The following is an 11,854-nucleotide window of genomic DNA, read 5'->3' on the forward strand; positions in this document are numbered from 1 at the left end:
CGGGCTTAGTTGCCTGGAGGCATGTGGGATCTTACTTCCCCGACCAGGGATCAAACCCCCGTCTCCTGCATTGGAAGGCGGATTCTTTACCACTGGACCACCAGGGAAGTCCCATGGGTGGTGATACTTTTAATGGTTCTTATTTCAGTATACTTTTCTGGATTTTTCTGTTTTCAGCAATGAACACTGACAAATAAAAGAATACTATTCAATGACTATCTAAAAACAGAGTTAAAGGAATATACAAGAAATTGGTATAGTGGCTGCATCTGGAAAGGGGGCTGGATCAGGGATCAGTATAGGAGGACGCCATCCTTTTCCATTTGTATATTCTGATGTCTTCTAAGTTTTGTACCAGGCCTGTATTACCTATTCAAAAATAAATAAATGAAAAAATTTCAAAGAAGATGCAGAAATACTAAAGCCACAGTTGCTGGGAGTAGAGTGTGAGGGGAAAGCAAGGAAAGTGCTTTCAGCTCCTGGTGGAGATGAGACTCGAGGCCTGGACTCCTCTTGGGCCTAAAGTCCACCGCAAGTCACCCAGGACCTGGCTAGGCCAGTGACTTTATTCTGTAAGGCCTGCTTCATCTGACCCCAAATTGGTCAGGAGTCAGGCCATATCCTCCCGAGGGTGGTTTTCCCAAGGGTAAAGGTAGGCAGGACAGGGAAGGGACTCCAGTGGACACTGGTGCAGGACCTCCGAGCTGGGACCACCTGTGTCCCCTGGGCCTGGCAGAATAGGACCCAACACACGAGTTGAATGGGTGGGGCCCCCCCATAACTACCCAGTCACCTTCTATGAGTCAGGATAATCATCTAAAAGGACCCCACCCTGCCTCCCATCAACCCAAGCAGTGCAACTGTCCAAAGTGGCTTAATCAACCCCAGGAGTGTGGCCTGTAAAGGGCACCTGATGTGTGCTAGATGAGGCCAGATAAAGAGCAGCTTTTCTGGGCTTCCCTGGTGGCCCAGTGGTTAAGAACCTGCTTGCCAGTGCAGGAGACATGGGTTCGATCCCTGCTCCGGGAAGATCCCACATGCCGTGGAGCAACTAAGCCCATGCGCCACAGCTACTGAGCCTGCGCTCTAGAACCCGTGAGCCACAACTACTGGAGCCCGCGTGCCTAGAGCCTGTGCTCCGCAACAAGAGAAGCCACTGCAGTGAGAAGCCCGCGCGCAGCGACGAAGACCCAACGCAGCCAAAAATAAATAAATAAATAAATTTCTAAAAAGAAGGAGCAACTTTTCTGAGATAAAAGCTTGACCCTTCCTTAATCACCCTGGGTTCTAATTTGCCCTGAAGTTTTCTTTACACACACGGAGGTGCGGGACACTGACTCTGCTCAGCAGGAGTGCCTTCCTCTGCACCCCAGGGAGGACAGTGCAGCTTCCTTCCAGGTCCCTGGGACCCAAGGAACATGCTGTGGCTGCTAGGGAGGCTCGGGGCAGTGTGTGCTCACCGGCAGCACAGGGCGCCACAGCAGCCTGGAAAGTCAGGTCGCAGGCCCTGGAATCCGGAGCTTTCATTAAAATCACAAATCACAATACCTTCTCCTCCCTTGTGCTCCATGTGTACAACTTCAAATGTCAGAGATACTTTACACAAATAGGCGGAGAAAAGGACTGTTCAGAAAACATTTATTGTAGTTTGATGACACTTAGTCAAACTGTAGTTCTGAAAGCAAAGCAAAAACAATATTAGGGGAAATTTAGGGTGGACACATTTCTTAGAGATAGTTCATGATTCTACCACTTCAGAAAGAGCAATAATTTACTGAAAATATTTAATTTAAAAAACAGAACTCAGGAACTACTATGACTTTTCAGATGGGGAAAGCAAGCCCCTGGGAGGGTGAGAGCCCAGTCGGGCAGCTACTGGGGGAGGGGCTGGGTGCCACTGACGTTTGTGGCTTCACTCAGCAGGCCGACTGCCCCCTCCCTGAGGCCACTCAGAAGTCACTGGGTGGGGAAGGGGCATTCAAGAGGTAAACATGATTCCAGCAGGGGACAGCCCCAAGGTCCCAAGGGAGGGCGGGTCCTGCAACGGCTGCCTGGACAGGCATCATCTTCACATGATGAGGTGAGAAGGCTGAACGTGAAGACCTTCTTCCAGCTCCTGTGTGAGTGAGAGTAGATTCAGAAAACTGCCACTACGTGGCAGCAGTCACGGCTTTACTGTTCACCAGCTTCCCAGCTGAAGGGTTGTCAGGGCACACAGGTGCACACGGCCACAAAACACGGCATCTTCTCAAATAATTCCAGAACATGATATAGCACAGACCCAGCCTCTACAGCAGGAGATTTCGCTACAGTTTAGGGTAATATTCTGATGATGTGGGGCTTCCTGCAGCTCCCCAGGCACCTTCCATGAGTCGGGGGGGAATCATCCAAATGGACCCCGCTTCCCGGAGCAGAAGCCTAGTCGTCGTACTGCACTTCCGCCCGGAGCTCCTTGGTGACGTAGTTGGCCAGCATCGCCAGCAGCTGCTGCTGCAGGGCCTCACTGCCCATGACCAGCATGGTCAGCTGCACGGCGTCCGTCCATTCCAGGTGCCTGATGATGGCAGTGGCTTCATTAAAGAGCTTCTGCTGCTCGGCAGGTGGCAGCTCCATTATGATCTGAGGAACTGGCTTAAACTGTCCACTTGTCATCCACGCGCCTAACAAACCCCCGATGGCCCCCCCTAGAAAACAGGAAGGACTCAGTTAGTCGGTCATTTATAATCATAAACGATAGCCACAGGTTCTCGCTGACTTCACATCTACCGTCGTGACGAGTGGGCACATTCATGAGCGGGTCAGAATGGGCTTGGCTTCATGCCTGCTCCGCCAGGAGGGCAGAGGGCAAAGGTTGACATGGTCTTTGGTCGATTTGGCTCAGATAATTGACACCCAAACATGCCCTCCCCTAAGCTCTGCACTCACAGTGCAACACAAAGCATCTCCCCTCCTGAGAGCTGTGCTAACTAAAATCCTCTTCGTGGGCAGAAGGTTTCCATGCTTCTCATAAAAATCTCTCTCATCTCAAAGAACAGGGCTGAGAAGCAAATGCATTTTCAGGGAGAACCATCTCAGCGGTGAGGCTGAGTTTCCTCCACTGGATGGCTCATATGAGCCTTAGCCCTGAACTCTGAAATTTCCAGTGGAACCACGTGGTTATAAAGGACCCAGCAGACAGATGAGGAGGTATTTTCTCTTGAAGCAATGTTTTTCATACAACCCCTCCAAAGTTGTATGATGATAAATAACAAATTTAATGTATTCAACTACTCCTCTTTCTGCTACCCCAAAAGGGCACAAACATTCTTTTTAAATGTCAATTTATTATTATCAAAGTTAAAGCACACTATTTTGGAATTTGAAGACCTTGTATCAATGGAAAGTTCTATTTAACCAGGTCAGGTGCAGTCTGCTACAGGAAGACGTCCTAGAGCAGGGGTCTCAAACTCAAGTGCCTACAGGGGCCAGGCAGGTAGCTGAAAGGAGTGCAGTGAGATGAGTGGGGCTGTGGTGACGTGGAGAGATACGTCGCTGTCTAAAGGAGACAAGGCTACCCTACGCCAGCCAATTGCTGCCGCATGGGATACCAAGTATGTATCTTTTAAGTCTTATGATTTTTAAATATCGGCAATCAGATATTGAAAAGACGCAGCCCAGCTGGACTTGGTGACTTTCTTCAAAAGAGTAGAGTATGGAAAGGGGAAACAGTAACTTTGCAGTGGAGAAACCTGGCGGACATGACCTTAGCCAGGTGATCAAGGTGAGCATCACAAGGGAGGTCCTGTGGGTGTCATGTGTCCCTGAAATGTGTGACAAGAAGGGCACTGCACCTCTATGGTATTCTTTCCAAAGATCCATAACCACAGTCTACTCGTGAGAAACACATCAGGCAAACCCAAATTGAGAGGAGCTCTCCAAAATACCTGACCAGTACTCCTCAAAAGTATCAAAGTCATAAAAAACAAGACCGGAGAAACCCTCAGAATGGGAGAAAATATTTGCAAATGAAGCAACCGACATGGGATTAATCTCCAAAATATACAAACCGCTCATGCAGCTCAACATCAAAAAAAGAAACAACCCAATTCAAAAACAGGTGGAAGATCTAAATAGACATTTCTCCAAAGAAGATATACAGATGGCTAAAAAGCACATTAAAAGATGCTCAACACCACTAATCATTAGAGAAATGCAAATCAAAACTACAGTGAGGTACCACCTCACACCAGTCAGAATGGCCATCATCAAAAAATCTACAAACAATAATAGCTGGACAGGGTGTAGAGAAAAGGGAACCCTCATGCACTGTTGGTGGGAACATAAACTGGTACAACCACTATGGAGAAGAGTATGGAGGTTCCTTAAAAAACTAAAAATAGAGCTACCATATGATCCAGCAATCCCACTCCTGGACATATATCCGGAGAAAACCATAATTCGAAAAGATACATGCACCCCAATGTTCATTGCAGTACTATTTACAATAGCCAGGACATGGAAGCAACCTAAATTTCTATCAACAGAGGAATGGATAAAGAAGATGTGGTACATATATACAATGGAATATTACTCAGCCATAAAAAAGAATGAAATAATGCCATTTGCAGCAACATGGATGGACCTAGAGATTGTCATACTGAGTAAAGTAAGTCAGACAGAGAAAGACAAATATCATATGATATCACTTATATGTGGAATCTAAAAAAAGGTACAGATGAACTTATCTACAAAACAGAAAGAGTTACAGATGTAGAAAACAAACTTATGGTTACCAGGGGATGGTGGGGGGAGGATAAACTGGAAGACTGGGATTGACATACACACACGACTATATATAAAACAGAAAACTAATAAGGACCTACTGTATAGCACAGGGAACTCTACTCAATACTCTGTAATGGCCTATATGGGAAAAGAATCAAAAAAAGAGTGGGATAAAAAAAACAAGACTGGGGAGACTGAAGAGACATGACGATTAAGTGCAATGTGCTGTCTTGTGCTGGGTCTGGGACAGAAAAAGATCATGGATGCAGAAACTGATAAAATCCAAATATAGTCTGAAGAATAGTTAATAGTAATGTTAGTGTTGGTTTCTTAGTTTTGACAAGTGTACCTTGGTAATATAGGAACTGAAACTGGGTGAGAGATATATGGGAATTCTCGGCATTATCTCTGCAACTTCTCTGTAGATCTAATATTATTCCAAAATAAAAAGTTTATCTAAAAGAATGCAGCCCAGGCCACAGAGAACCCATTTGCAAGCTGGACTCAGCCAACAGTAAGTAAATCTTGCACCATCTCAGGAAACCAAGTGTGGAGGCACCTGGTAGCACACACCTTCTCTGGGGACCAGCCAGCCTCATGTCCTAGAGGCTGAACACTGCCCTTCGACAGCTTCCCCCCAGTCTGAAAATAAGGAGCATTCTAGGGAGGGAGGGCCAGTCATTTACAAGTTTTACTGAACTTTTCCCCGTGACACCAGTGAAACACTTAAGAGCTGATAAGAGTTGCACTCATCTGCACTAAACCTTTATGAGAACATCAATATTTGATTTAGAGCAGCACTTAATGCAAAAAGTCGCCAGGAAATATCGACCAGAAAATTACCAACTCTTTGGAGAAGAGAAAATTCCTTTGTTTTCTGGGTAAAATGATGCTCCTGCCCATGACCAGGGGCTGCAAGTAGCGAATCCCTGGGGTTCTCTTTGCAGACATCCTGTTCTCTACCAGCTTTTACTCAATCTGAATAAAATATGTCCTCCCAAAATGGCATTTGGGCACAGCAATATGATAAATGATCCCAGCTAGCCTTCCCTGAGCACATTAGATGGGGTGGGACAAAGATATAGGATGTCACTGAGGAAGAAGGCAATGGCCTTGTCTCCTCCCTCATGGGCTACTTTCTGGATGGCAAGAAGCTGAAGTCAAGACTCACTAATTCACAGAGTTTGCAAACGGAAATGCACAGATGGAAGGCCTGGGGCCACCCACAAGCTGATTTTTCTCCCCGGTGTGGGCTCAGCTTAATACAGTGCCCTTGAAGGTCAATCCTGCTACCAGAGGGAAGAAGAGAGCAGGAAGCCTTACTGGTGAGCTGGGACACAGAAACCAACCTCAGCAGAAAAGCAGTCACCTCTCCAGCCTGTATTCACGTGAAGACTGCAAGCCATATAGAAAGGACTTCCACCAGACTGTGAGCTTTCCCAGGCCCTGTATCCCACCACAGGCTGCCTGGCACAGAGGAGGCATTCGGTAAATATTTACTGAGCCCAGTGCTGACCCTGTGTTGCAGGGTCCATCTGAGGCACCTCGAGGGAGGCCTTATCTGGCCCCTCCTCAAGTCAGGCCTGGACAGCAGCCAGCTCTCTGACACCACCCCTAGCCCATGGTTTGGGCCACAGAGGAATTCTTCCTGCTCCTAATCCAAGGGAAGCAACTTCATTCTACCAACAATGAATGATGCGAAAATCAGCCAAAGTTTCATTTATTGCCAGAAACGGGTTCCCAAATAGAAGCAGGTGGTAAAAGAAGGGGACAGGGATGACCACTCTAGGAGTTAGCTTATTGCTTTTCCTGCGTTGGACTGCTTGCTTTCAGAATGGGGAAGCGCTCTGGGAACGAGCTTATGTCAAGTGGCTCTACAGCAGCAGCCCCGCCTGGCAAATTTCAGCTTCCTCTCTGGATGTGTAATGGTGATGGGGGGAGGGAGACTGTCCAAGGGACCCAGGACACCCTGAAATCTTCAGACTCTAGGACACATCCCTGGGGGGAAAGGTGTCCTCCAGGTCTGCATGACACAGATGCCATTTGAGAGGGCCCTGCACTGCTGAGACATTCACACAGAAGCTCGTGTTTTCAACAGGACGACTTATGCACCCAAAGCTCATTTCACAGAAGCAACCTCAACTCAACAAACTTCTCACACAGGACAGAGGCTCTTATGAGGTCTCTGTGGTTTCAAAGGTCTTTTTTTCCCAACAACTGCACTGTCCCTGTGAGGCACTTGCACTTACCAACGGCTAGTCCTGGTGGGCCGCCCACCAAACCACCAACAAAGGCCACAGCCCCTGTGACCAGGGCGCCCTTCCCGGAGTGCCTGACGGCCGCCTTCATTTTCCTCTCCTCAGAGACGGAGCACAGCAGCCTCATGATGTCCTTCACCGCGACGGGCATCGCAACAGACCTTGAAGGAAGCATTCCAAAGGAGAGTTTTAATGAGTGAAGTGTATTTCTACCCAAATGTTACTCTTCCAAAAGTTTTAAGGAAGGTTCCCCATTTTTGGCACAGAACAGTACCTCTGCTGTATGCACGATGACAGCACCCCCCAGTTATGTGCCAAGTCCTTTGCCAAAGAGAAAGCAGGGCAGCTTTCAGTTAATAAGCAGACGGAATCAGCAGAGTGGATGAAAGGTCTTCTCTGCCCTCTGATTAACTTCTGATTTACAACCGGTTAAGGAGCAACCCTGGCCACGTGTTCCACCAGTTCATCACGAGTGATTCAAGTCTGAGCTCTCTTGCGTCAGGGCCTTTCAGCTGGCTCAGGCAATCCCAAGTACAAACCTTGGCCGAGTGCACAAAGTCCCAGCCCCTGGTCGTCTCCTGTGTGACAGGGCATCTCAGCCCACGCCAAGCCAGAGAAGGGGAAAGCACAGGACTCTGCAACCACACAGCCTTCACCCACTGGATGACCCTGAGCAGAATGGCAGATTCCTCACCTGTAAGATGGAGATAAACCACCTATAGGCTGGATTCTTGCAAGGTGTAAGGAGAATGGAAGCAAAGTGCCTGGAGCGAGTCTGGAACACTGCAGACTCTCAGACATGATGGCTCTAAATGAACGTTTGGTTCCTAACATACACCACTGGCTTCTATAAGCAACCACTCATAGAGTCAATCCAGTTCTACTCATGAGACATCAAAGGCAAGGACAGGATGATGTAGTAAGATGAAACAACCAGAGAATAAAAGAAATCAAAGAATTCCAGGGGTTTGCATATGGATGGACAGATGACAGATGGATGGATGTACTTTGGAACAATGACCTTTAGAACAATTCTCTGGGGTCAGGAAACTGTTTGCCACACTAGCAGGAAAAGGACAGGCAGGGGCAAGGGTTGAGGGCAGGGCAGGCTCCGCCCCAAGGTTGGTGGGAATGGAGAGCTTTGGCACTGATGGGCCACCTGGCAGGATAGGAAGTGAAATCAAAGCAGCAATGAGCAGGTGATTCTCCTTCCAGCTTCGGCTAGACCCAAGGCTCAGTGGGCACTTTCCTTTCTCATCAACACTCCCCTTTTCATTTAAGGCTGAGACATGCAGACATTCACTAAAGGAACTCGACTGTGGAAGTTTGGAGCAGACCCTATTACTTGATATCTTTTGGATATATGAGTTTTTTTTTTTAAACCCAAGGATAATCCAGAATTAGTCTCTAATGTAAAATGATCCTCCCAATCCCGAGAGAGAATTCTGAGCCCTTAGAACAAATCTGTGGATCTCCTGTATCACCAGTCAGAACGTCTTTGTAGTCCCAGGAGAGGTAAGAGGGATCCTGTGCCCCAGTCCCTGTAAATTTCCCCTCTTTTCCTTTTATATTCGTGACATCAGTGATTCTCCACCAGTGCATAGGAGTCACTGAAGATCTTGTTAAACACGGCCTCTATGGGCAGGGAGAGATTCTGTATTTACAAGCACCCCCAGGTGATCTTCTGCCCTCACTCTGGACAGCAAGAGTCTATGAGAGCATGACTCAAGATGTCTGACGTCTGTTACTCAGTCCTTGAGTTCAGAAATGCAAAGAGGCATCCCCCAGACGTGTCTGTTCACCAGGGGTGTGAGAGGCAGTGGAGGGGCAGTCCTGCAGGGTTGCCCAAGGGACTAGAGGAGAATTCAAGTGTGTTTGTCTTTGCTCTGGCTCCCAAGTGTCCTGGATCTGCTAAAATGCCTGCTAGCTTCCAGGCCCCTCTGCTCACCAGCAGTGACCACGTGTAGACAGAGCACATGCCCCCTCCTCCTCCCTGCAAGAGAGCCCCCTTCCACCCTTCCAGAGGTCAAGAATTTTCCAGGCACAAATGTCAAGATAACATTACAGCATTAATAACACGAAGGAACTGCACTCAGAAATGGGGGGAGGGGGGAGGGAGGGGAACCTGATTCACCCAACAGCCATGGTCCTGTAAAGCTGCGCAAACAAAATGTTTAATTTCAAGTACATATTAAGATAACCAAAGGAATTAATTTCATGGTAAAACCTTTCAAAAAGCTAAAAATCCTCCTGTAAAATACCTAGTCACCTTCTAGCTTAGCTCTGGTTTATATCCAGCTTTTTTTTTTTTTTTTTTTTTTTTTTTGCATTACGTGGGCTTCTCACTGCCGTGGCCTCTCCCGTTGCGGAGCACAGGCTCCGGACGCGCAGGCCCAGCAGCCATGGCTCACGGGCCCAGCCGCTCTGCGGCATGTGGGATCTTCCCAGACCGGGGCACGAACCCGTGTCCCCTGCATCGGCAGGCGGACTCTCAACCACTGCGCCACCAGGGAAGCCCTATATCCAGCTTTTTATCTGTCACTTATGCTGAAAAAAGGGAGATGAAGCACAGGTCCCTCGAAGGTCCCTCGAAGGCCCCTCTGGAGGCTGCCATGAGCCTCCCATTCCCAGAGGCATGAAGACCTTGAGCCTTGCCATGCTTGATCTGCAAGTCTGGCTTCTAGGCCAGTGTACTCTGCCCAGATGCCACTCCTAAAACAGGTTTTCTGCAGAATTACGGATCTGTACTCTTGAAACAGTTTCTTCACAGCAAAAAAAGGTATGTAAAAGAGGAAGGAAATAGATATCTACCCACTTCACCCTCTACTGTCTATTAAAAAAAAAAAACCACAAAACAAAAAACCAGATTCCAACCTGCTCTGAATGACTTTAGGTCAAAACCCACAGGGGCTAATGGGGCATCACTGTGCAAACGCCACTTCCAACCTCCACTTAGCCCAGTTGGGCCAGCACAAGGCACAAGCCCAGAGCTCTGTAGGACTGGAGAGCCAGCAGGTGTCATGGTGTGTGGGAGGGGAGGAAAGAAGTGGCCTGATTCCAGCTAGGTTCAATGGTTCCACACCATGGGTAGAGAGGTGGCGTTGTGGCTGCCTCCATCCAAGGGAATGCTGGTTTAATTTCCTTGTAAGAATCATTTTAGAAGTTAGAGCATCAATAGACTCTTGTTGTAGAAGAAAGATTTGCAGGCCCATCTCCTGAGCCCTTGCTAAAAAGCTCAGCCTCCCAACTTCTCCAGGGCTGCCAGATTGAGGAAGGAAGCCAGTCCTGCTTCTCCTTCTCCCACTCCAGCTGCCTTTGTCTGTAAGCAGTAGAGAAGTGGGTGAGGAGGGAGGAGACAGGAGCACTCTGATGGGGACAGTCCTCAATGGGGTGGGAGTGTGCCTCCCCCCATATCACACCTATTTCAGAATCAGATTTGTCCACCAAACAGGCTCCGGTCACAGGAAGCCCATCTGCCAGCCACAGGGAAGGCAAATGCCAACGTGAAGCCCTGGTTTCGTGTAAGCACCCAGGCTGGTCTGCCGATTACAGCAGGGATCTGGGGGAGAGGGAGGTGAGCCCGTCCCTGGGACTATAGCCTGGCTTTCTGAGGTGGACCAGATTGTGAGAGATGAAGAGAGGAAGGCTGCAGAGCTAACACAGACCTCCATGCACACAGCTCTTTTTAAAAATTAGAAAAGCAGGGCCTCTTAAGAGTCAGAGCGATGTTGCTCACCTGCAATCCTCAGTACTTTCTACTTTGCTGGTGAAATTTACAAAGCTCCAGTGTGCCCACTGGCTCCTATAAACCGTGTCTTTCCACCTCTCTATGCTCCAGGGCAAAGATTGGATCCCATCAGCAAACATTGTCAGATTAGCCCACAGACTTTTTAAAAACGAATTCGTTGCCAGAATTTTAAAATCAAGAGATTTCACATACAACTCAGACTGCTGATTTCTCCTGAAAAATCAAAAGCACAAGCCACACTGGGGCCACCATCTGCAGCAACGCAGGCCAGAGCGGAGCAGGACCCTAGCAGAGCACACCTTACCTACCTACCTGGCCCATGAGCAGGTCGCTTCACACCCTCTCTAAATATTCCTATTTCTTTTGTTTGTTTGTTTTAAAGGCTAAAGAAGCTACCAGTCCCCACAAAGCTAATCTCCCCCAGGCCCTAAATCAGTAACATCCCTTCCTGATCATCTCTAAACTAGCGTCCAGATTCTCTTCCCAGAGAGCAAGGCCAACGGTGCTCCGCCCTGCGGATGTAACACCAGCCACACGCACCGCGGTTCCTGTGGGAAGTGACACGCGCGGGCACACGCACACACAGGAGTTCCTGCGGGAGGTGACACGCACACACAGCCCTCCGTGTACCCCGATTCTCCATATGGAAAATGAATGCACGAAGAGCGTGCGCCCCGCACGGGAGGGCCAGGCCCGCGGCCAGCTGGCACGGCAGCCGCTCCGGGCGCCCCTCCCCCTCCCGGCTCCAGCAGCTCGGAACCCTTTACCTGCGGAGGCGGCGCCGTGAGGTCACAGGCCGGCAGGCGCTGGGACACCAGGCCGCCCCTCCTGGCGCGCAGGCCCCACCCTCCCGCCTTCCGGCTCTTCAGCGCTGGGCCTTCCGGGGCGCCACCCACCTGGTCGCGCAGCCGTCGCCGCCGCCTCCGCCTCCTCCTCCGCAGCCGCGTTCCCGGCCCAGGCCCGGCTCCGGGAGCGGCCCTCCCGGATGCGGCACCTGGAGTGGGGTCGCTGGGGCCCCGAGGCCGCGCGCACCCCTGCCTTCCACCCCACCCACAGCCGTTTTAGGTCGGGGTTCCCTTGGACC

At 49.4% G+C, this 11,854-nt stretch overlaps 1 protein-coding gene across 2 annotated transcripts; it reads right to left on the minus strand.

Annotated features, from left to right (window-relative positions):
- Positions 1 to 2,394: 2,394 nt before the first annotated feature.
- LOC307066159 (protein C19orf12 homolog) lies at positions 2,395 to 11,619 on the minus strand (the record flags this gene model as incomplete). Of its 2 annotated transcripts, XM_079723258.1 has the most annotated exons (3): positions 2,395 to 2,684; positions 7,014 to 7,183; positions 11,538 to 11,619. In XM_079723258.1, 2 exons carry the CDS (start codon positions 7,171 to 7,173, stop codon positions 2,419 to 2,421), a joined length of 426 nt encoding a protein of 141 aa, XP_079579384.1. In that variant the 3' UTR covers positions 2,395 to 2,418. The 2 variants fall into 2 exon arrangements, with proteins under 2 accessions (XP_079579384.1, XP_079579383.1); XM_079723257.1 differs by lacking the exon at positions 11,538 to 11,619 and having other exon boundaries at positions 7,014 to 7,197.
- Between the last annotated feature and the right edge of the window lie 235 nt (positions 11,620 to 11,854).

Source organism: Hyperoodon ampullatus, assembly GCF_949752795.1.
Source record: "Hyperoodon ampullatus genome assembly, chromosome: 18".
Taxonomy (NCBI): domain Eukaryota; kingdom Metazoa; phylum Chordata; class Mammalia; order Artiodactyla; family Ziphiidae; genus Hyperoodon; species Hyperoodon ampullatus.